The 26,198-nt window shown below is 39.7% G+C and overlaps 1 protein-coding gene across 2 annotated transcripts in view; it reads left to right on the top strand.

Annotated features, from left to right (window-relative positions):
• CDS1 (CDP-diacylglycerol synthase 1) overlaps positions 1–26,198 on the top strand; it is a 65,128-nt gene that overhangs the window by 20,044 nt on the left and 18,886 nt on the right. The window contains exons 1-6 of one of the 2 annotated variants that reach the window (XM_073340557.2): positions 8,317–8,380; positions 10,514–10,648; positions 12,535–12,631; positions 19,858–19,955; positions 20,152–20,291; positions 22,099–22,157. In XM_073340557.2, the coding sequence (XP_073196658.1) occupies positions 12,575–12,631; positions 19,858–19,955; positions 20,152–20,291; positions 22,099–22,157 (354 nt within the window). In that variant the 5' untranslated portion in view covers positions 8,317–8,380; positions 10,514–10,648; positions 12,535–12,574. Of the gene's footprint in view, positions 1–8,252; positions 8,381–10,513; positions 10,649–12,534; positions 12,632–19,857; positions 19,956–20,151; positions 20,292–22,098; positions 22,158–26,198 lie in introns of those variants that run through there. The other variant, XM_073340556.2, reaches the window with a different exon arrangement.

Genomic DNA, 26,198 nt, shown 5'->3' on the forward strand with positions numbered 1-26,198 from the left:
ATCCTATGTTAAATTAACTAAAAGCTTATTTACTAGGAAAAAAGTAATAGTTATTTAGAAGGTTAAAGCAGGTGAAAGTACACATACAAATGAGTTACAGTCTTAGGTTTCAAGCAGTAAAAGAAGCTGCTATAATGTACGAGCTCTGTATGTCACTTTGGGCTAACCTGCGCTAAATAGCTTGGGGATCCCTTCCTTACGCATAGAAATACTGCTTTCTCCATATTCCAAGGAGCATAGTGATCAGGTTTTCTTGGCAGGGATTTTTATCTCCTTCCCCCAGAGCTCAAGCTGATGAGATGGGGGTTTGTGCACTCTCTACTTCATGGGTGTTTTGGGGGAGCAATCTACATAGTCTTTTGTCCACCAGTGTTCCACAAGGGTTTGTCTGATGTCTGTAGGCCTCCTTTTGTTGGGCAGGAGATGACTTTTACTTTTTTAGTAAACTAGTATTTCACCCTTGATAATGCTTCTCTCCTAACAGTGAAGGTTTATGGTTTTAATCTAAACATTTTTATAGTTACAAAGCAAACACTTTAATATTGCCTTAGAACATAGGATACAGCTATTATAAGTGAGATTAATGCATGTAGCAACTTACAAGCATTTCATAAAGTCTAAACACATTCTTACAGCTTAACAGTTGTTTTAACAATATGAAACACATGGGTGAGTCAGACTGGTTTCTAGCTGTGCTTTTGTCAGTGTTCAGTGAGGTCAAGGGGCCTTTGCATGAGCTGGCACCTGTTCTGCCAGCATCACAGCCTCTGTGCTTAATACTTCAGAAAGCTAAGCTTACTGTTTCAACAAACTCAAAATAATGGCAGCTGAACAGTAGGTTTGAGTACTTTTGAAAGAAAAGGCAGGCTAGCACAAGCTCATATCCCAGTTTCCCTTTCAAACAGTGGAAGTAAATTGCCACTTTTCTACACGTACCGCTATTGCAAACAGACTTTATGTAGGAGCAGGGGGAAAAAAACTGGGGGGATAAGAAACTTGAAGCAGTGGAACCACAGACTGCAAGACTATTTGATCAAAGTAGCTACTTTCTTAGCTGAACAGCCCTAGCTACCCGTTTTACCAAAAGTAGTGTAATTCTCTTTATAGAACCTCTGATATATTGGGTCCAGCATTCGGAAGTGAGTCCTCTAAATTCCTGAAAACAAGAGCACGGCTTGATCTAGTAAACTAGGTGTAGGATGCACACTGCATAGTTAATGTTTGCTTGTAAAACACCATGGGTACATGTAGTGTTAGATAATACAGAAAAAATTACCTTTCTGGAGGAGTTTACATTCTTAAATTAGATTTCATTTATCATATTTGTGAGTATCTTATTTTTATTTCATGACTATATTGAAAAGTACACCTTGATTCCTCTTTATGATGCTGAGATTCTCATATGTTAACTTTATTTACCTTCTTGAATACTGTACTTCTCTCGAGTCTCTATCCACCTTACCCGTTAATAGTGTCTTTCAGAGTTTTACTCTTCTCTTCCCAGCATTGTGTTTAACCTTTTTAAAAATTAATTGAAAAACTCTTTACCTAGCAAATGTGAATTGTGGCTTATGTGTTTTTGCTGCAACAGTTAATTGTCTTGCTGCAGAAGCCTTAAGAAAAATGGGTCCCTGAAGTTCTAGATTCCTTTACTTTTTCACTTAAATGACGTGTTGCCTGATTTAAGGAGCTGAAGACAGAGAACATCAAACTTATGAGAGAGATGAGGTGGTGAGGTAATATCTTTTATTGGACCAACTTCTGTTGGTGAAAGAGAGACATTTTGAGCTCCACAAAGCTCTTCTTCAGGTCATGTAATTTTAGTCTTCACAAATTCTGGCAATACTTGCCTTTATTGCTATTCTATTGTAAGGGATGGAGTTCGGACATAACTCAAAGCCCAATCTAATAATAGGGGATGGTTCCACTATCTGGTATCAACACAGACATCCTTTTCCCTTTTTCAAAAGTGACAGACACTTGGGAGCCTACATTTCAGTGAAACTCAGTAGTACTTAGGCTTCTACATGACCTTTGGTAAAGGGACTTAACAAAGCAGCATAGACCAAAGCACACTGTAGAACTTTTAGCGCATGACAACAGGGTCCACATAGACACTTAGGTCATCTCTACACCACAGAGTTAAGTTGACTTAAGTTGCGTCAATAATCATAAAGTCCTGTAATTACATTGCTTGTGCATGTTCACACAACACTCTTTGTGTTGGCAGAGCGCGCCCTCAGTTGGTGTGCTAGCAGTGCACCGCAGGTAGCTATCTCACTGTGCAAATTGTCAACTTCTGCCACTAGGGCTTCTGGGAATGGACCTCAGTGCATCATGGGAGCAGGCTCACTGCCTCATGATACAGTTTTCTCCATCCCATCATTCTGTGGGCTTCTGACTACATTTCGTGCCATTTTTCAACTGCCCCTGTAAACTTTGTGCCCGCCATCTGTGCCTGAAAGCATGGATCCTGCACTGCTCTCCAGTCTTGTGATGAGCATTATGAACATACTGCAGGATCATCCACATTTTTTCATGAGCTGCGAATCTGGAAATGAATCTGTGGTGCCTGCCCTGCTGTGTGCCATAGAAAGAAATAATTCAAGATTAATGTTGGCATTCATGAAGCAGCTGCACGCAGTGGACTGTTGCTATTGGGCTCGGGAAACAAGCACTGAGTGGTGGGATTGGGTCGTGATGCAGGTATGGGATGACAAGCAGTGGCTGCAGAACTTTCGGATGCACAAAGCTGCTTTCCTGGAAATGTGTGCTAAGCTCGCCCCTGCATTGTGGCGCAAGGACACCAGAATGAGAGCTGTCCTCATGGTGGAAAAATGAGTGGCGATTGCTTTGTGGAAGGTGGCAACTCCAGACTGCTACTGGTCAGTTGGGAATCAGTTTGGATTTGGGAAGTCCACCGTGGGGGTTGCGGTGATGCAAGTGTTCAGGGCCATTAATTACCTCCTGCTGTGAAGGACTGTGACTCTGGGCAATGTGCAGGAACTAGTGGATGGCTTTGCAGCAATGGGATTCCTTAACTGCATCAGGGTGATAGTTGGCACGCATATCCAGGTTTTGGCCCAGACATCTTGTGATGGAGTGTATCAACAGAAAGGGTTACTTTCTGTGGTATTGCAGGCACTGGTGGATCACCGGGGTCGTTTCACTGATATCAATGCGGGCTAGTCAGGGAAGGCTCATGAGGCATGCATCTTCAGGAACACGAGCCTATACAGAAATCTGGATGCACGGACTTTCTCCCCAGACCAGAAGATTCCAGTAGGTGATGTGGAAGTGCCCATAGTGATCCTGAGAGACCCAGCCTACCCTTTACTCCCGTTGCTCATGAAGCCTTTCACCAGAAACCTTGATAGCAGCAAGGAGTGCTTCAACAACAGGCTCAGCAGGTGCAGAATGACTATAGAATGTGATTTTGGCAGATTAAATGGTCACTGGTGCTGCCTTTTTGGCAGGTTAGACTTCAGTGAAGAAAATATTCCCATGGTCATAGCAGCCTGCTGTACTCTTCCCCCTCGGCTTCAAAAATGTTATGCAAAATTTTCCAAGGTGTGGAGCGTTGAGGTGGATCGCCTAGTGGCTGATTTTGAGCACCCAGACACAGAGGGGCTCAGCCGGGGGGGGGGGGGGGGGGGGCATTTTAATTGTTTGAAGGAGCATTTTCACAATGAGCCCTAGAAATGTCTTTCAGTAATGAATTCAGGCAGGCATTGTTTACTTGCCATCTTGAATGACCCTTGTACAGATTGCTGCCTGATCCTTAATCATAGTCTGCATATGTGCTGATTTGCCACTGTGTGTGAATTTCTGCTGCACCCACCATGTGTAGGACACACATTAAAGAATGATATTTCTGAGACTATATTTTTATTAAAGAGAAATACACAATTTCCATTTCTGTTTCCTACAAGGGACATGACACTGAGCAGCGCACTCTCAAATGAGGCTCTCACAGCTGTGTGTAAATCCAGCTGTTGTTATGGAACTGGTCCTTAGGGGTGAAGTGCCAGGGGTACTGTGATGGGCTGGGAACATGTCATGAATGTTTGTGGGGAGTTTGGCAAGGGCATGGAAAACAGTTCTGTATGGGCTGCAGGGGGAGTTGAGCACACGTGTTCCAACTGCAGTGAGTCAGGGACCTGAGCGTCTCTGTTTGGTCCTTCATGAGCTTTATCATCCACTCATGCTCCTCTATTATTCACTCCTGCCCTTGTCTCCTTGGCTGTCCTTTCTGAGTTTTTCATTTATTGTCTCTCCACGCTCTGTGCTTGCTACCTGCATGATCGGATTATTGCAGCACTTCTCAAAACATGTCCTCCTTACCCCTCATTCACCTCCTTATCTGACTGAGACGCTCTGCTGGTGTGTAGGAGCTGACCATCAAGGGAATATCTGCAGAAGCCAAAAAAAAAAAAAGAAAATCAGTATTGAGTACACTCTGTCTTGAATCATAGAGGGTGCTTGTAACTTTTTTCTTGCTTTCCCTTGGCAGGCACGCAGCATGGTGAGAGCATTAAACATGGTGAGTTCTGCCTGGCGGAAAGGTGCACGATGGGACAAAGGATCTGGGTGGTTTCACAAGGGGATCACTACAAGCGCCTAGGGACACTATTCTGAATACTGGCACCATTTTCCACAGGCAAGGGTGATGGAAGCTGATATCTCTATTGAGGGTAACTGATGATGTAAGAATGCATCTCCTGCATGCGTGTAGCTTCAGACCAGGTCCATAGGCTGCTCGTCTGTGTGCTACTTTAGTTTCTACAGAAGTAATTGACGATTGGCATGGCAAAGTTTCATACAATGGGAGAAGAAACAAAACAGCTGTGTCAAGGAACCTTTGTTATAGGATTGCAGAGTATCTTCAGGAAAGTTTCTTAGAGATTTCTATGGAGGATTCCCAGGAGATCCTGGTGTGCATTAACAAACTTTTCTTCAGAACCCCCATTGTGTAGCTGCACGGGGGAATGAGGAACAGATGCAAACAGTACCTAGTGTTGGTAATTTCTATCCCTTTTCCCACGTGCACCATGTAACAAAATAAAGGACACTTGTACTTCATGTTACTGTGCAGTATCAAAGCAAATTGACTACATACCGGAGCTCCCCTCTCCTGCTTCCAGTGCACCAGAGCCAGAGTACTGAGACTGCCTGAACCCCTCTGGAGTTAGAGGTCCTAGCTCACCACACCACTGGACAACCCTGTCATCTGTCCCATAACCTCCTCCAACTAAATCTCCTCGTCCACCACTTGGTTCTCGTGGTTGATTCTGCTGGCTACTGCCTCCAATGTCCCTGAAGTATCCATGGGGCTTGTGGCGGTGGGGTCACTACCGAGGATGGCATGTAGCTCCTTGTAGAAGCCGCATGTTTTCAGTGCTGCACCAGAACAGATGGTTGGCCTTCCTTGCCTTCTGGTACGCCTGTCTCAGGTTCTTGATCTCAGCACAGCATTGCTGCTTGTCCCTTTCATGCCCCTTCTCCTCTATGCCATGAGCAAAGTTCCTACGGCTGGATTGGAGCTGCGACTGGACAGCCTCCTTTACCCACAGATTCAACGGATCCAATAAATTCCGGTGTACTCCAGGCGGGAGTGCGTTTGCTGCGGAAAGCGAGAATGGTCACTGGGAAGATGCTATGTGAACTCTCCATGCTGAGCAAACAGGAAATAGAATTTCAAAATTCTTGGGGCTTTAAAGGGGAGGGGTGCATGCATGTGTATCTGGCTGCAGGGCAGTGGAGTTGAAACTGTGGACCAGAGCGGTCATGATGGGCATTTTGGGATACCTCCTAGAGGCCACTGAGAGCAGTATAAACAAGTGCAGTGTCTGCGTTTCTCTAACTTGGTCACATAAAGGTCTGTGCCGCTCGTTGGTGTGTTTTTATTATGTTGGCATAACAGGAGAGTTTAATCGGCTGGAGGAGCATTGCAGTACGTACGCATCCACCGTTTTGTCGACGTGTTTGATTTTTGTTGACAAAACTGTGTAGTGTGCACAAGGCCTTAGTGCACAGCAAGGTAATGTAACGTAGATTTACACCCCAGTTTGCCGTGGATTAAGTGTTCATATAGAATATCAGGGTTGGAAGGGACCTCAGGAGGTCATCTAGTCCAACCCTCTGCTCAAAGCAGGACCAATCCCCAATTTTTGCACCAGATCCCAAAATAGCCCCCTCAAGGTTTGAGCTCACAACCCTGGGTTTAGCAGGCTAATACTCAAACCCTTGAGCTGTTCCTCCCCCCAAAGGGATATAGACAAGCCCTGTGCCACCTAGGTACTTCTGAAAATGTTAACCTGAGACTAAACCTTTTCTAGTTTTTAAATGCTTTGTTAAAAGTGAACTGCCATGTTTTTGGAAGCTGTAGAGATGGATAAATGAATAACTAAATTGCTATTTGATGAAATGTACACAAGCAGTGATCACTGCAGTTAAAATATTGCCGAAAGCTAGGCAAGTCTGTTCACCTTCAACATAAATTTTAGGACTGACTTGCTAACCTATTATAGAATACTGTAAAGTGGAGAACCCCTCTGATAATTCTGAGAATGTAACCACTTTACACATATATGGGTTCTTTCACAGCGAAGTCTTATAGATTAAAGAACTTGCTTTGGTTATGCTTTTTCTCCACAATAAATCAAGTAACTCCCCCAGAGTAAGAACTACTCTGTTCTGTGGCCTTGGGGTATAGAAAAACATAAACGTTGTTCACAAACATGAAGTAAAACAAACCAAAATCCAGTCAAGAATTATTCCTTAGAAAAGGGCTAAACACAAACTGAATAAACATTTGCCAAACATCACTCTGTTATACACTCTTTTGTCTCACCCTTTGACTAATCTACTTAGATTACTAGCTGTTAGGCACTACCAAAATATAAATAAGAAACCTAGTGCAGGTAAGGTGGGTGAGTATATCTTTTATTGGACCCGTTTCTCTTGGTGAGAGAGACAAGCTTTCAAGCTTACACAGAGCTCTTCTGGGACTGACATGGCTACGTAACACTGCTTACAAATCTAGTGCAGGCGTTTAGCAGATAGGGAAAATAATACAATCCTAGGTAATATAACATCACTGGTGAGAGTGGCATGGTAAGGGAACCACCTATTGAGTGGGCAAAGGGTGATGAGGGCTGGTGCTTCGGTTAACTACCACCCTCTCTTTGTAGGGTGGGGAAGGGAAAGGATGGGAAGTTCCTAAACAAGACTGCAGTTAGAACTGAATGGGAAGCCAGATATGACAATGAAGATCTGTGTCAACTGTTCTCCCTCCCTGCAGCTCCAATTTCTCAGCTTTCACTTTCTTCTGCACCACTGAAAAACCTGTCATTGCCAGCATGTGGTTTTTAAACTAAGGTGTTTTTAAGAAATATTTTGGGGTAAGATTGAGGGATCAGAAGGCAATGGGACAAAAGGAGGGTGGGAAAGATTGGTGGAGTTATGAGGTGGGGGAGAGAGGGGAAAATGAAGAGATGGATAGGGGGCGTTAGAAGGTTGGGACGAGAGTGGAGTTTTAAAAAAGGGTAGCTAAACTGAACTATACTTGTTTGATCCCTCTGTTTATGGCATTGGAACAAACCCTAGTTGGCAAAATAGAATCAAAATTGTGTGTAGTTCTTGTAAGTAGCTGACGTGAGCGGATGAGGTCAGAAAGATAGCAGGTTCTGAATCTGTTATAGGGGGAAATGCTGAGCTAAAGACTGACCGTGTGCCCTCTGTTTTTGCTGTTGAAGTGGGACTTGCTCCAGTGAAGTAAGGCACCTTGATCCTCGGAGCCGTGGGTAAAGATGTGGATGTTCTTGTAGTATATAAATCCAAATAAATAAGCCACTGCTACTACTGATTCTTTTGGGAAGAATATTGTCTATAGAAAGCTACCCTGTTATCTTGTAAGAAGCTGATTATTCACAGCTGGAGAGTTAGACTGCAAATTTTGCAGTCTATGTAGACGTGTCTGAGAAATTTATGGATACAGAGAGGATGAGACTACTTGAAGGTAGCAGGTACCATCACAGCAAGTGAATAATTTACCTTCTTATGAACTGTATAAGCACATAGTCAATAAGCCAAGTTTCACTCTGCCTAAAAATCTGTAGTTTTGCTGATCTGCCATTTACATTTTCTTAGAAGCAGGTATTTCCATGTCATTAGCCAAATGAATCTTTGAGACTAAGCATATACTACCTTCTGAAAGGTTAAACAATATTCTTTTATATGCTTTGTCGTAGGATGTAGTTTTGGGTGAAAGATGTGGTGATCTAGATCTCAGAAATGGTTCAGATATTCCAGAAGTGTCCCCGTCAACAGACAGCACTCCAGAAATTCTCAAGAAAGCTCTATCCGGCTTGTCTTCCAGGTATGCTAAAATAGGATTCTTAACACATTTGGGTTAAGAGTGTTGAGATAGCTGCTGACTAAAAAATAATTACAGACAAAATTGGAGTCAGTTTTTTATTTAATGAGGGAACATGGTGCCATAAAAATAAATAGTTGTTTTTTGGATTTAGTATTCTGGTATCTGGACTATATTAATGCTTGTGTAACAATTTTCATATAGTTACTGTGCTTTCAAAATATGCTACCCAAAAGTTCTCTAGCTGCACCCATTTTTAAATAACTAAGGTAGCTTTTAAGTTACGATATTTAACGATTATCTGCTGTTGCTCACTATTTTCTATCTTGGTACAACAGCACAAGCGTCAGTAGTTATAAGGGCTGATGTTGCAGGACCTTTATTTATTTATTTATTTATTTTTAAATAAAAGGAGAGCGAGAGAGAGAGAGAAATAAGAGGCTTTTGGTTTAATATGTGGATTTGATTTCTGTCACGGTTTAAATCACTAGTCAGGAAAACGGGATTTAATCATGGATTTTTACATAAAAGTGCATTCTTGTTGGTTGGTATAACCTTAATACATATTCTTCACAACTCAGAGTTAGATGTAGGTTTCATTTTTAGAAGGTACACACTATACATTTTTAAAGTGATTTATTTTGAAAACTTTTCAGATTAGTTTTACAACTATATCAGAAAATGAATGATTGTTTGGTTATTTCATTTACCAAAGGTAATTGAAGCAGATATTATGAAGTCATTGGGAGGTGACCTATCTCCACTTCAACAGGTTAATCATTAATATTTGGAGGATTTTCTTGCCATGCTGTATTAGGAGGAGAACATCATCAGATAGCTATTTTAATTGTTTTATTTAACTAAAACAACAATGTTATGTATTCTGGATTTTTTTCTTCAACAGCAAACATATAATATTTTAACAAAACAAGCATATGAATTTTTGAATTTAGTTAAACATTCAAGTTTTTCAAAATCAGGTTTGTTTTTGTTAAAATTGTTTTTAACTAAAATAGTTAAATGACATGTTTATTTTAAAAAACAAAAATTAAATCGACTGTCAGACAGGTCAACATGAGAAACTTAAAATATTGGCTTATTCAGCTAACTAAGTCATTTTCACCTTCATTTTCCTGTTTGTTCATAATCTGGAAAAGAAAAACAAGCTTTCCTGCTTTTTCAGGTCCCAAACGATTTCTCAATTTGGAATGAATTAGTCCAAAGGAAGAAAGTATTCTTTCTATATGGGCAGAAGCAGCTACTACTGTTAAAAGTGAGATTATCACTTCAACAGTCTGAATCCAAGTGCCAATTTCTTTAAAACATCATCGGCAAACATATATTTCTTGGACGGTTCACCCTTAGCTCTGAAGTTTATTATAGTTGGCATTGTGGAGGGTTGATTGCTGAATGTCCATATCATAGCCAACTCCTCTTCTTCAGTAGTTAAGGTTTGACCCTGGTACCGAGTATTGAGAATATTGGCAAGAAAATAAGCTGGAGATAGTGCATGTCCCATTCATTTTTTTAACGCTTGTAATTTAACGCTGTCCTTGCATATTTCTCTTTTTAAGATCTCACTCAGTTCCTTCCAAATTTCAACAGCGTCAGCAATAAAACAGCGATTTCCCTGCATTCTGTTCAAAGCTACAGAAACAGGCTTCAGGGTACTCAGCATGTGTTCAACATTTCTCTTAAGCCCAATGTTGAGAACTTTGGCTGTGACAGAGCCATCTATTTTTTCACGATTTTGTTCACAAACCAGGGTGGATAAAAATCAATGTTGTCGTTTACCCATGTACACCTAGATGTGCAGCAAACTAGTAACTGAGAAACATGACAGGAAGACAAAAGTGTGGCATGTCATGGGTAAGCACTTAGAAACAAATGTTAACCTTATAAAATCAGTTGTTGAATTGGATACTTTTCCTCTTGTCACAGAAGTTCCAGTAAGAGTTGGAGAGAGAGGTGCAGAGAGGCTCATGATGAAATTTCAAGGGTCCTTGTTCAAAAACTGAGTCCCCACCAGATTTATTGTGTGCCCTCTAATTAACTGTAACTTCATTTTTCATTAACCCATTGTCTGGAGTGCCATGTGTTCACATCTTGTTGGCTTCTCTGCTTCTTGTTAAGCAGAATTGACAGAAAGACTTCTCTCTGAAACATGGACACAAACTGAGCACTTCTGAGAGCGGACTGCTAATTTCATTGTACTGCCCTCACAGAATGAACAGGACCAGAACACTAACACTTTCAGGTTCACCTAACTAGGTAAACATCTTGCGGAACAAAGGCCTGTGAACCAGACATGTCCTAACTGGTATTCAGAGAATGGGACATTAGGAATTCTGGCTAATGCATGGATATAAAATGTCCCCTACTCTAGATATTTTTAATCGGTTTTCTGAAGGGCAAGTCCGTGAGTACTCTTTGTAGGCAAAATGCAGTTCCTGATGCTTTTTGAAGAGTGTATTCAAGATTATTTACTGGGATCATATCACTTTTGATTATTAAATATCTTGAGGCACCGCCGCTTGTATCTCACATCATAACCTGTATCCCAATTGGAATTTGAATGTTTTTTACAAGCATCTAGATGAGCTATGATATAAGCCACTGAAATATTTCCCTCCATTTTTATATTTGACCTTTAGAATCTTAGCTATAGATGCTACACCCTCTAGTAAAAGTTGATGAGGTAGCACACTTATCATAATTCTAGATGGTGGGCTAGACTCGCTGGGTTGCTCCCACCTATTTATCAAAGCTGACTTTCTAGATCTACGATGGTCAACAGGTGCTTTTACCCAGGGTGTGGAGCTGGGGCTGGGGCTGGTAAGTGTGTGTGGGGAGGTTGGTTGGTTGGTTTTTTTGTGTGGTGTGTTTTTTTGGTTTTGTGTTTGTTTTTTTTGTCCCATTCACCTTGAGGGAATTCTTAGGAAAACTTCTTTTTAAAAAAAAAAAAAAAAAAAAAAGCTTTTGATAGCGATAAGGACATATCACTAAAATGAGCAAAGAGGTCCTTTGCTGTGGTTAATGCAGCAAACGGTACTGAAGTCCTGTTGTAGTGCAGTGGTTCTGCCTTTGTGTAAGTACCCATGGCAACTTCATTTAAGTAGCCTTAATGGGTACTCTTCACTTGCCAATAAATAAAATCCTTTAAAAGTAAATTACACATGTCTAACCCAAACTTAAGGTCAAATTAGATTTTTAAAATTGACTAAGTTGACAGTATCCCTTTAAGTTTAGTCATGTTTGTCTAGAAATTTTGTTACTTGTGCTACAAGATACATGTAAGATTGTTATGAACAAGAGAGTGGAAAGAATTTTTTTTTAATGTGCCTACACTGGGTAAATAGTTGTTTTGGTTTAACCTGTACAGCCAGTTTCCCCTGTTTTTCCTGTGGGTTTTTCATACCATAAAGAAAAGACAAATGCACTAGAAAATAGGACTATAAAACCACTGTTTTTTACAGGGATACTAGCGACTAGGTCTAGTACTGGAAACTTTAACTCATTGTTAAAAATAAGCTGGATTTCAGGCTGACAGTAGTCCTTTACTAATGTTCTACAACAATCTAGTTTTTTAATCCAGTTGCTGAACAACTGTATGAAAAGCAATCTCGATTTTTTTTTTCTTAGACCAGTCTGTTTGAATCCCTTTTAAGAAAAGAATCTTAAGTTTGGAGAAGAATGTTTACATGCTAACAGCAACTTTCCCCTTATGGACCAGATTGTGGCCAGATCCAGTATGGATGTGCAATAGGAGAATGGTAGAAATAGCCTACCCCATCTCCTCCCACATGCATATATGTCAGGGCTGATATTGCAGTCCTAGTGCTCATATGAGCACAGGATTGCTCCCTGCTAGTGCCTCTGTGTGTGGTGGTAGCCACTCCACAAAAGAGTCAGGGCTATTACCTTGGGTCCCTTCTACATCACCCAGCAAGAGCTAGCTTCTGCAAAGAGAAGCATATGCTGCACCACTTCAAAGCTTGTAGCGGTAAGCATGCTACCCATGTTGCCACAATTTGTAAATTGCCTTGTTAATTGTTCAGTTACTAAAGGAAATACTTACTATAAAAGATATCTATTACTATGAAGAGACTGTTAACTGTACTGTTTTCTTTAATTGTCCTAATATGTTTTCTTTGCAGATGGAAAAACTGGTGGATTCGTGGAATTTTAACGTTAGCTATGATATCATTATTTTTCCTGATCATATATCTTGGATCATTTATGCTGATGCTTCTTGTAAGTTTTCTAAAAACGTTTTCCTGTGTCAGACTTACTCACCCTTTTTGTTGATCATAATACATAAAATGAATATGAAGGCAAATTATATAGAACTTTCAAATTGGTGAGCAATTTACCTTGTATTGAAGTGAATTAGTACTTGTGAAAGGTATGGGATTGACATTCACACATAGCTTTTAGGGACTGCTGGCTTTGTTGGTACTTCTATGTACTGTACGTTTCAAGACTTCTGTAATTTAATGTAAAATAAAATAATGACTCTCTAGTCCTTTTTGTTCTAGAGATCCTTGAAAATGGGACTGAAACTATGACAATAAATTTCCACTTCTAAAATTTATAGATCATTCTCGGCCCTCCTTTAACATGATTTTCCATCTCCTCATACAGAGTGGCCTGCTTTTCAGAAGTCATTGGATGTCCTATACTAAGCTTGCCAGAGTTGACGACCCTAAAGAAAACATTAACTTTGAAATCTTACTTGAATGAGCTGATTTTTGTTCCTTGACACTGTCTCAGCTAGGATAGTTCAATAAAGTATTTATCTGGTTCACTTTTTTTCTGTGAAGTTCTAAAATAATTAGATTTGTGGAAATGTATTTAACATCTCTTTTTAGGGTGTCATAATTAATAAACTGTTGGTTTAGTTCACTTCAGATTTTCTAGAAAAAGTTCACTGTTGCCTCAGTAACATACTTTAGGTTATAGGGAAGTCAGTATCAGGATTATAACAAACTCAATTGAAACTTTATTTATGGTATGACTGCCATTGCTCCATATGCATACAGAGACCATATTTTAAGGCATGTGTGCAAACAGGTAGGATTAAGGATACCTAAATTAGGTATTTCTGACTTCTGAGTGTTTTGACCTTATAACTCCCCTAACACATTTTTTCTCCTTATAGAATATACACAAGGGGTATAATCAATGGATTGTATATTCATGCAGTTTTTGAAAAAAAATTTTGTAGAGAGCTATATTCTTGGCCTGAATTAAGGCTGAGTTTTTGCTGCCTTAGCAGTGCAAATAGTCATACAAGCCATCCTAAAAGTTGCATTTGTGATTACCCTTTCTGTGCTGTGTAAGGGATGTGTAGATGGCAAAGTGTGGATCCTTGACTGTTACAGTAGTCCCAGTGGGTGGCTGTGGCTGGCATTGTCTAAAGCAGCTCCCTTAGTTTGTTCTAAATTATGCCGGGGAACATTTTGGCCCCAGGTCAGAGAAGTGAGAAGGTGGATTAAAACCACCTTTCCTCTTCGCTCTCCTCAACTGCATCAAGTTTGGACTTGGCTTAGCTGAGAGAGAATCCGACTGATAATGTTTTTCTCATCTCCCATTGTATCATGCCCTCAGTTTGTTGCTCTGTTTTAACCATTCATATTATATTTCTTCCTGTCCTTCTTTTCTCTTATAGGCATCCAGCATCTTTTTAATTATTGTGCATAATATATTTTTATAATAGATTTTACGTTCTCTTTCACCTTAGTGTCTTCTACCCTCCACTCCCTTTCATTTAGTTTATGTCAGACATCCCTGAAATATTCTTCTATGGCTGCAAGAGCTGCTGTAAGTGCATCTGGATAATACCACTGTCACTTATAAACAGTTGTTACTGGTTTGGAGAGGAACTTGATAGCTGTGTATGAAAGGTTAAATATTGAAAGATGTTACCTGAAACTAAGGTCTGATTCACCAGCAAGTGGTATCTCTTTAGTGCTTGAGATTTCAAGTCTTCTCTATTGAGAATTGTGCTCACAGTTTAGTCCTCCTCTCAAAGCTGCCTTGTTGTAAGGTTAAGTTTTGTTAACTATTCTTCAGGAAACATGTAACTATGTCCATGGTCATCTTTAAAGCTTTAACACAGTACATTGAGGTCTAAAAGCATGGGCAGCTACAGCTTGACCTAAAAGAACAGATCCATTAGCTTGCAGGCAATAGCAATCTCAAACTTTTATATGTGGTACAGCTACTGAAGGTCTTCTAAGAGCACTGATGAGACAGACTGTTGGAGTATGTCAAGTAAGCATCTTTAGAAACTGAAGGAAGCTTTGAAATCTCAGTGCAATTTCTGTTATTTGCATATAGAAATTTCTTTTTTGTACCATGACTTCTTAGAATCCTAAAGGATTTGTATGTCGAGAGTGTCTGAAGCCCTCTTCATAATGAACTACTTTAGATCAACATGTGGGATTTTCAGGCTCAGAGTTGGCTTACCTCAGCTTCTATTGAAAAATCAGAGATTTACTTGAGATGTCATGAAGGTAATTATGGCTGAGTAGGGTTGACACACTAGGAGAATGTACAATATGTGTTTGAGAGTCTTTCTGAGGAGGTGGGTGAGATTTTGATGTATGCAGATGTATAGTTTTACATTGTGTTTTGGGGTGTTTTTTAAATTTATTGTCCCTTAGCAACCCTAACTGGTTTTTAGTGTGTCTGAATATTATTTTATTTGGAAGCTTGCTTTTCTCGTGTTTAGTAACTTTTTTCTAACAACTGTTAGTTGCCAAACTTTATAAAATGCAGAATGCATTGGATCAGTTTTTAAGGCAAAGTGGTTAAGTTAGTGTTTTCATTAATTCGTAACTTCCAATATCTTTCTCTTCTCCATGATCATTCAGGTAAAACTTTGTTCCATGTACTGTGTACATAGATAGTTTTTGAAAATAGGCCCTAAAAGATGAGCCGTTTTGTTTCACTACACTCCCACCCATTATCTATTGCTTCAGGTCATAGAGTTGTCCCTCAAGGAATATTTTTCTTCTTTGTACAGCATTGTACAATTGGTTAAGTGTATGATGGGTTTTCGCTTTCTTTTGAAGCATCAAGTGTGGCCTCCTGAGAGAGTTCTTTATATAGGCATGTTATGGCAGTCACCTCTAAAATAAACAAATACATTTTACTCTAGCTTTGAAACATGCCTGGTCTTACTCAAAGCTGTATCAGTGTCCTATACAACCTTGCAATAGAGCAGTAGACACTGAGTGCTTCTCTTCTGTCTTATCAAACTAAATTTAGGTTAACCAATTTATTTGAGCGTAAGCTTTCGTGAGCTACAGCTCACTTCATCGGATGCATACTGTGGAAACTGCAGAAGACATTATATACACAGAGACCATGAAACAATACCTCCTCCCACCCCACTCTCCTGCTGGTAATAGCTTATCTGAAGTGATCAATCTCCTTACAATGTGTATGATAATCAAGTTGGGCCATTTCCAGCACAAATCCAGGTTTTCTCACCCTCCGCCCCCCCACACACAAACTCACTCTCCTGCTGGTAAAAGCCCATCCAAAGTGACCACTCTCCTTACAATGTGTATGATAATCAAGGTGGGCCATTTCCAGCACAAATCCAGGTTTTCTCACCCTCCGCCCCCCCCACACAAACTCACTCTCCTGCTGGTAAAAGCCCATCCAAAGTGACCACTCTCCTTACAATGTGTATGATAATCAAGGTGGGCCATTTCCAGCACAAATCCAGGTTTTCTCACCCTCCGCCCCCCCCCACACAAACTCACTCTCCTGCTGGTAAAAGCCCATCCAAAGTGACCACTCTCCTTACAATGTGTATGATAATCAAGGTGGGCCATTTCCAGCACAAATCCAGGTAATCAAGGTGGGCCATTTCCAGCACAAATCCAGGTTTTCTCACCCTCCGCCCCCCCCCACACAAACTCACTCTCCTGCTGGTAAAAGCCCATCCAAAGTGACCACTCTCCTTACAATGTGTATGATAATCAAGGTGGGCCATTTCCAGCACAAATCCAGGTAATCAAGGTGGGCCATTTCCAGCACAAATCCAGGTTTTCTCACCCTCCGCCCCCCCCCACACAAACTCACTCTCCTGCTGGTAAAAGCCCATCCAAAGTGACCACTCTCCTTACAATGTGTATGATAATCAAGGTGGGCCATTTCCAGCACAAATCCAGGTAATCAAGGTGGGCCATTTCCAGCACAAATCCAGGTTTTCTCACCCTCCGCCCCCCCCCACACAAACTCACTCTCCTGCTGGTAAAAGCCCATCCAAAGTGACCACTCTCCTTACAATGTGTATGATAATCAAGGTGGGCCATTTCCAGCACAAATCCAGGTTTTCACCTGGTTTTCACCTGGATTTGTGCTGGAAATGGCCCACCTTGATTATCATACACATTGTAAGGAGAGTGGTCACTTTGGATGGGCTTTTACCAGCAGGAGAGTGAGTTTGTGTGGGGGGGGGCGGAGGGTGAGAAAACCTGGATTTGTGCTGGAAATGGCCCACCTTGATTATCATACACATTGTAAGGAGATTGATCACTTCAGATAAGCTATTACCAGCAGGAGAGTGGGGTGGGAGGAGGTATTGTTTCATGGTCTCTGTGTATATAATGTCTTCTGCAGTTTCCACAGTATGCATCCGATGAAGTGAGCTGTAGCTCACGAAAGCTTATGCTCAAATAAATAGGTTAGTCTCTAAGGTGCCACAAGTACTCCTTTTCTTTTTGCAAATACAGACTAACACGGCTGTTACTCTGAAACCTAAATTTAGGTTGAGCAGTCATGCCACAAAACTCTTTGGAAAATATCTTTCAACCCCGCTCTCCCCCCAAAGCTGCAGTTTTCTTTTAATCATCTTTTAGAAAGCCTGGAAAATAAAAAACAGAAGTTCCATGTATATCAGTAATGAATCCAAATATTCTAATATTTTTGGTCAGAAGAAATTTTCCACTTTACAGTGGAAGAAAACAAGTAATGCTCAATGGTTATCTATTAGTTTTTTGTGGGGGTCCGTGAAGAAGGTGTTTTTTTGGAATGTGTATAACAGAGCCTGGAGATGCATACATTTGAAATGCTATACTATGGACTTTTGAAGAAATTAACCCAGGTGTTGACAGTGGTATCCCAAGTGTAGACAGTGTTCCAGCAGCTTATGGCGTTTTTAACACAGTACAGTTAAATCTGTTGAAAATCATCTTTAATTTACCTGATAGTAAAAATGGTCTGGTCGAAGGAGCTTTATGTACTCTTACAGGCAGATGTTTAAAAGTGATATTTAATAGTTCAAATGACAACTTCCCTGTGTAAATATGCAACTTTCAGATTATCTTCAGTCTTTAACAGTATATATGTGTTTCAGTTTTTTGTTACGATGCAAACATTATTCATTAGAAAAAATTGGTAAATATAACTTTTCCAACCATGAGAAGTAATAGCCTGGTATATCATTATGAACAATTGAAATGGGGTAATAATTGTACCCATTAATTCCTTTGAATTTGACCCTAAATAAATGTGTCTAGCTGTCCAGAAAAGTTGTGTGTGTGTGGCGGGGGGGAGGGACGGACCTGTTTTGAAACCTCTACGGAAGGTGTGACACGTAGTGACCCACTGGAATGTTGTGTTATCAGTATTATCATATCCTATATTTACATCTCGTAGATACTGTTTTTCCTCTAGTTTCTAGAAAAGGGGATCTGTAAATGCTATAATTCATTCTTTTAATGAATGGAGTTTCTTTCTTGTAATAACTACTTTGAGTGTAGTCGTCATCTTTGCATACGTGTTGATTTTTTCCTTTGAGTGTTCTCACACTATGCTGATAGGGTTATAATGAGGAAGGAAAAATAACTGATTGTTTTGCCACATGGTTTGGTATATTTACCTTTTGAGACATGCATGACACAGGCTTAACTGACAAGCCTTGAAGCAAAAAGTAACCGTATGAACTTATTCACGTGTTACACCACACAGCAGAAGTTTCAAGGCTCAGATCTTTTCACAATGTTATAAAGTGTGTAGAGAAACTACATTTGATTGATCACATATTCTAGCATCTGTTTTATAAAGAAAAATGGCTCATGCAGTGGAAAGACTGACAATTTTATTTCCAACAGAGGAGGAGAGAAATGTTTAAATTTTAACAGAGGTTGTGAGGTCAAAGATTTACTTGCTTAGTAGGGCTTAAAGTGTGTGGAGGGTTTGAGAGGAGTGGTATCAAAATATTTAAAAGTTTAGAGGGTAAACATTGAGGTTCTGTCTGTACTGTGAAAAAGCAACAAGTTAGTTAACATGTTTTTAACTATCATGACGTTAAATACAATGTTAAATATGACAACAAACGTTAGCCATGACCAGCTAACACACTTTAAACAAGTGTTGTCCACACTAAGACATAATTGTTTAACGTTGTGTTAGTTAAAATGTCATATGTGTGTTACCAATTTATGCTTTTGCCAAGTGTAAACAAAGGTATATGTTTACACATTAAGGAAGACAGCGTAGATCTGTTCAGCTTGTAATATTCTCTTAGTAGCCGGAAAGTCCTAGAAATGTAGGGTGTGTCTACACTGCACATGTAGGCTCTTTCCCTGGTTTTAGCCTTAGCCTCTCTGCTGTCTACATAGAAAAAATTCTGATCTGGGTTTTTAGGGCTAGCTTATCTGGATGGGGGTGTGGGTTACAATGGGGTTCCACTTTAACTCTGGCTGGAGCTCTCCTACTTTGCAATGAGGACACAGGCTAAATCACTCAGGTACTGATAGTCTCCAGTGTCTTCCTATGATCCTTCCTATAGGACAGAGAAGGTCACCTGCAACTGGTGCAATTGACTGGGGAAAAACAGTGACCCTAGGTGTCTCTGCATAAAGAAGATATGCCCCCAGACACACATGGGTGGATGCAGAGACAGTGAGGACACAGAATTAACTCTGGTAGGGCTTTGCAATGGGGATGCTAGTATGTGAGATAGGCTAACCCATGTTAACTGTGTAGCATAGACACAGATGTCCAACTCTTATTGCACTTCAGTGGGAAATGGGCACCTGACTTTTCTCTGAGCCTTTGAAAATCTCCCCTTTAAATGCGAAATTAAATTTGGTTTAAAAAAAAAAGAAAAGGTTGAAAACCCTATTCATCAAGGAAGGCTTCTTACTTGCCGTTTGTGAGTGCATTTACCAAACCTTTTTCTAAAAAAACAGTTTCCCTAAAAACGTTGATAGCCTCAGTAGGTTTCATGGTGAAGCAACTAAAATCAGTCCCCAGTGTTTCATTTTATAGAATGCCTCATTTTTTATTTGTTCAAAATAGAATGTTTGTTTGTTTCATCCTGTAATCGCTTTTGAAATTATCCAAACTGCTTATGCAATGACTGCAACAGATATTTTTAATGCAGGTATTATCATCTGTTAGTGCCTTTAGAGAACTGTGCACCCCGATAATTCTTCTTTCTATCTTAATTTCAGGTCTTGAGCATTCAAGTAAAGTGTTTCCATGAAATCATTACTATAGGCTACAGAGTCTATCATTCCTATGAATTACCATGGTTTAGATCCTTAAGCTGGTAAGTAACAAGCAAGAATTTCAATTAATGGAAGTATTGAAATTTTGTTTGTATTTAATTTGCTCATGAGCATCTGTTTTATTTGCCTCAGTTTGTACTTTTTGATGATTTTTCTTTTGTTGAAAGAATCTAACAGTACAAGAGGTATTTTTAATAGTCCAGAAAAAATAACCAGTGCCTGTTGTATATGTTATAGGTACTTTTTGTTGTGTGTGAACTATTTTTTCTATGGAGAGACAGTGGCAGATTACTTCGCTACTTTTGTTCAGAGAAGAGAGCAACTTCAATTCCTAATTCGCTACCACAGGTTTATATCTTTTACACTCTACTTGACAGGTGAGTTTTTGGTAAACCATTCCCAAATCCATCAATGGTTAATGTATTCTTATTCAGTGGTGTTGAGCACATTTTTACATATTTGTTTGCACTTCAAAAGTTCATTTTATTTCCTGTAGCTTTCCTCACATCCATTATTTTTTCTCTCCCTTGTTAAAGGAAACCAGGTGTCTGTATTTGTTTTGCCAATGAAAAAATTGAATATGAAATCTGATGGAAGGCAAAGCTTTAAGTGGTGGGTACTGCCTAAAAGGGGGTTGCTTAGAAAGCAGAAGATTGTGGGGGAGAAGGAATAAGCTTGTCATGAATGAACACCTATTATAACTGCTGGAAGTGTCAGACTACATGCTTTGTAGTTTTTTCTGTTTGGCTAGCCAAGTCAAGGGTGATGTTTCTAAATACTGTGAGGGCTTAGTGATAATTGAAACAATCTGAAGGGAGTGTGTGTTATGAGCTCTTTAAGAACATAAATTATCTGGTTGAGGAACACTTGTGAAACACCTAATACTAGGTACAAAGGCAGGGTTCTGTTTTGACTTACATATCAACAGAATTTTTAACCTAGTTCCAGTTGCAAAGTTGCTTGTGAAAAGCCATTGTCTTCTAATTGTGCTCTCAGGAGCATAGAAATTACAATAATGGACCAGTAATCTGACTCCAACAGGGGCCAGTAACAGATTTGTCTGAAAAACATGCAAGAAACTGCAAAGTGGGTGAGTATGGAATAACCTGCCCACAGGAAGAGCCATTCCTGAGTAGTTATACAAAGAAAGGTGTATGAGTAGTTCAGATTATTACTTTCAATGTATATATTACCTTGCATTTGTCAACACTTAATTTTATCTGGCATTGTGTTGCCCGTTAATCTGTTTGCTTCTTTTGAAACACCACAGTCACCTTTCACCTTGATTTATGTTGTCATTTGCCTATTTTGCCATTTTACTGTTCCTTCTGCGTTTCAGATATTTCATAAATACACATTAAGCAATCTTGGTCTTAATACAGAACCTTGTGGCACCTGACGGTTTAACCTTTTTCCAGGTTGAAAATTGACCCACTGTTACTCAGTAGTTTGTCTAAGAGACAGAACAATTATGGATCATGGTTTTCATCCATGACGCCTTACTTTCTTTAATAGCCTCAAGATGTGAGCTGTATGCAGGCCACTAAAGTATCCTTGTGGGGACCTAAGGGCCCCTGAGCTCTGCCCAAACTCAGATCATGCACAAGGCTGCCACGGTGGGAGGAGGAGGTACCGCCATTTCTCATACCGGCCAGGACCCAAATCCCTGTCCTCCATACCCCTTGGCCATGGGTTGGTGGTGGGGCTACGCTATAAATAAACAAAATACCATTTCTATTTTTTTCATACAAATATAACACTAAGTCTCTTGGGCGAGGGATCTTAAACCTGGCATTCTTCTTTAAATTAGCTCTAATGAAGTGAACATCGGAATAAAATAGCTATCACTTGTTTTGGAGTAGTAGATTTTAAAGGTAGTGTAAAATAAATATAGTAGATTTTAAAGGTAGTGTAAAATTAATGTATATGGTGACTGTTTTTTTGCTGATAACTGAAAGGAACAAAGTTGACATGAAATAATTAGTATTTTTATGCCAGTGGAATTAAATCTCAGTATATCATTTACTGGATATGCTGAAATCCTTTAAACTAAAAGCCTGATGGAAGAATAAGCCTCTTCAAAGTAAACCAATTGTTGTATATCCAGGGTTCTGTTTATCCAGTGTAATTAGAAAATAAGATTGCACAACATGCACCTTTCTTTTTTTGTTCTTTGTTGTACAGGTTTCTGCATGTTTGTACTGAGCTTAGTGAAGAGACATTATCGCCTGCAGTTCTACATGGTGTGTATTAACCACTTTTTATAGTCACTCGCTTTGTCATAGAAATCATCAGCTACGTTAAAATGTCTGTCTTGTAGTATTGCATGAAAGTTAAAAATATTTAAAAACAAAACTTTGGCTAGTATACTCAGAGTAATTGTTTGGAGCAACTATATTTGGGAGAGTTGAGTTAAGGTCCTTTCCATCTCTCTAACTTAATATTGTATTGTAACATGTGGCCTCAGTGAATACAAGGCTGTAATTTGTGGTGAATTGTTGATCTAAAGTTTGATTTATTCCCTTTCAGTGACAGATTTTTAAAGTTAAAAATAGGTTACCAATTAAAACATGGAAGTAGTACACTTTTATTCTTGGCTTCCTAGACTGCGAGATATTTGGATTATAATGGAAGGCAACTCCAGAAGCCTCTCTGGTCTGGTCAAAGGGTAGTGGTGCTTTGAGGGAAGCTTAGCTCAAGTCATTGGCTGGAAGGTGGTTATTGTGATAATTAAAGGCGAGCTGGGGGTATGCTCTGCCAGACTAGATTGGTTCCATTTCTTTTTTAAGTGATTGACAGTGTTTTTATTTCCACCTCTGATTCCCCTACACTGAGTATCTGAGACTTCCACACAATAAACAATATCCAAAAGGCTGGTTTTAAAAACAAAATCACACAATCCCCACAGAGCTGTTAAACCATTCTTGAAAATAATCTAATTTCCATCTCTGTTAGACAGGGAAGCTTATAAAAGCCTGTCCTTTTCTTTTCTGCAATTACAAAAAGTTCTGGGACTGTGGTTAGCAACTCTGATCCTCTGGCACAATAGAACTGTCTTCTGCAAGGGTAAAGCTCATCTGTACAGGAAACAGAGCTTTCTCTAGGGACGGTCCCAGAATGGGGAATAAATTCCCACAGGATCAAAGAAGCATCACAAACCTCACCACTTTTCATTCTAAGTGCAAAGTGCACTCCTTCAAGAATACATATAATTTCACACTGCTTTCCACTAGGAAGAGGAAGGAAGAAAGAACAACATGTGACAAATGATAGTCATATCGCTTATGCCCTTCTGTAAAGTGTTCAGATGCTTTGGTGGTGAGGGCTGTTTAAGAACCTGAATAGAATGGAATTGGACATGTATGGAATGAGGAGTGTAGCATTTGTCTGTGGGCAGGAGCAATCTTAATTAGAGGGGGGAATATTTGCTCTTGGGCTGTATTCTGATAACACAACTGGAGAGTAATAAAAATTTTACTGGATACCAAAGGGGGAAGAGATCATAGTTCTTGGGTATGATTGTTACTTGAGTGCTGTAATTTAGATGTCTATCACACCCACAGATTATATTTTCCAAAGCTTCCAGTCACTTTGAAAGACCCCACCATCGCTCACCCCAAAACACACACTTGCTTGCTCAATCACACAAATGTTGAGCCCTTTAAAGAGGTACCATGGTCACTCTCACAGAAGAATAGGAAATAACATCTAGTAGGGAAACTGAAGAAAGTCCCCACAAAAATACCTGTTTTTAAAAGTTGAATAGCCTGTTAGTCCCGGGTGTCTGCAGTGCATAACCTTTTAAAAGTCTTAATTGGTCAGCCCGACCAATGATGAACTCTAATTAAGCCTTTTCAATAAATAAAACTTTAAAGCAGCTGTTTTCAGTAAACTTGTCTTGAAATCTGTGTGTGGTAGGAGCATGTGTACTAATGCTACAAAACACATGCTAATATAATATACTAGAGGAGATGAATTACAGTGTGCTTAACAAAATGACATTATACTCTAAAAAGTAACACATTTCTCATTCTTACTAGTCCTAGCTTTAGAAACCTAGTTTCAGTAGTCTGTAATAAGAGGGCTGACATTTTGTCTTGAGACTTCCATATCTATGTAACATGATACTTCCTCTAACTCAGGGGTTCTCAAACAGGGGGTCGTGAGGTTATTAAATGGGGTCATCAGCTGTCAGCCTCCACCCCTAAATACTGCTTCTCCTCCAGCATTTATAATAGTGTTAAACATAAAAAATGTGTGTTTAATTTTATAAGGGGGGGTTGCACTAAGAGGCTTGCTGTGTGAAAGGGATCAGCAATGTAAAAGTTTGAGAACCTCTGCGCTAACTCTTCATTACCATTGTAAAGTTGTAATCCTTAATTGTTTATTATATGTATATACAGAATATCACCGTATCATTCTTTTTTTTCATTCACGTTAAAATATGTGTACCTAGTTGCAAATAGAAATGTGGACATTTTTCATACTTAGGTATTGCTATAACCTGTGCTGTATGAGATAATTGCTCTCAACTTCCAAATTCTACTAAGTGCATGTCATAGGGCAGCCTCACCTGGGTGCCCTCTGGTGGTAGGCCATGGTATGACAAGCATGGATGCCTCAGTTTTCGCTTCAGAGACCCCAGAAATAGTCCTGAAGTATATGTAACCCTTTCAGGGTTAATTACAAAAGTCCTATATACATAAATCATAACAAAAGTCCCCCAACCATAGTGCGGACAGTACATTAAGTAGATCCATAGAATATCTCTGGATAGAAATTCCATGTTTGAATAATAAGAGTAGGAATATATTACCAGCCACCTGGCCAGGATGGTGATGGTGATTGTGAAGTGCCCAAGGAGATTAAAGAGGCTTACAAAGGCAGAATATACAACAATAATGGGCTATTTCAACTGTCCTCCTAGTGACTGGGAAGGGGATGCAGCAATGAAATTTGTGGACACGTTAAATGAAATAGCCAGTCCTGGAACCTACAAGAGGTGAGGCAGTTTTTGAGTTAATCCTACATGGAATGTAGGATCTGGCCCAAGAGGTGAATATAACTGAGCCGCTCGGTAATAGTGACCAGGATGTAATTAAATTTAACATCCTTGTAGGGGGATAAAATGTCAGATAAACCCACCACGGTAGCATTTTACTTCAAATAAGGGAATTATACAAAAATGAGGAAGCTAGTTAAATGGAAATTAAGAGAAACAGCCAGAAGAGTGAAATGCCTGCAAACTGCATGGAAGTTACTTTAAAACACCATAATAAAGGCTCAAACTAAATGCATACCCCACTTTAAAAAAAAAGGGGGGGTGGGGAACCAAAAAATGCAACCATGGGTAAACAACTGGGTAAATGAAGTGCTTGGAGGCGAAAAAGCGTTCTTTAAAAACTGGAAGTCAAATCCTAGTGAAGAAAATGGAAATGTTCATAAACCCTAAAAAGTCAAGGGTAAAAGTATAATCAGGCAGACAAAAAAGAATTTGAAGAGCAACTAGCAAAAGACCCGAAAACTGACAGCACATTTTTAATAAAATAAATCAGAAGCAGGAAGCCTGTCAAACAATCAGTGGAGCCACTGGACAATTAAGGTGCTAAAGGAGCACTCAAGGAAGACAAGGCCATTGCAGAGAAACTAAGTGAAATATTTGTACCACTGCAGAGGATGTGAGGGAGATTCCCATACCTAAGCCTTTCTTTTTAGGTGACAAATCTTGCGGAACTGTCCCAGACTGAGGGGTCAGTAGAGGAGGTTGTGGAAGAAATTGCTAGATTAAACAGTAATAAGTCACCAGGACCAGATAGTATTCACCGAAGAGTTTTGAAGGAACTCAAATATGAAATTGCAAAACTACGAACTGTGGAATGTACTCTATTGCTTAAATCAGCCTCTCTGCCAGATGGCTGGAGGGTAGTTCATGTATCACTGAGTTTTAAAAAAAGACTCCAGAGACAATCCTGGCAATTAAACGCTTGTAAGCCTAACTTCAGTTACTAGGCAGACAGGTTGAAACGATAGTAAAGAACAGAATTATCTCAGAGGATAAAGACAATATAGTGAGGAAGAGTCAATATGGCTTTTATAAAGGGAAATCATGCCTCATCAATCTATCAGAATTCTTTGAGGGTGTCAACAAGCATGTGGGCAAGGGTGATTCAGTTGATATAATGTACTTAAACTTTCAGAAAACCTTGACAAGGTCCCTCACCAAAGGCTCTAAAGTATAGTAAGCTGGCATGGGATAAGAAGGAAGATCCTCTCATGGATCAGTA

This window comes from Lepidochelys kempii, chromosome 4, assembly GCF_965140285.1.
Source record: "Lepidochelys kempii isolate rLepKem1 chromosome 4, rLepKem1.hap1, whole genome shotgun sequence".
NCBI classification, from domain to species: domain Eukaryota; kingdom Metazoa; phylum Chordata; order Testudines; family Cheloniidae; genus Lepidochelys; species Lepidochelys kempii.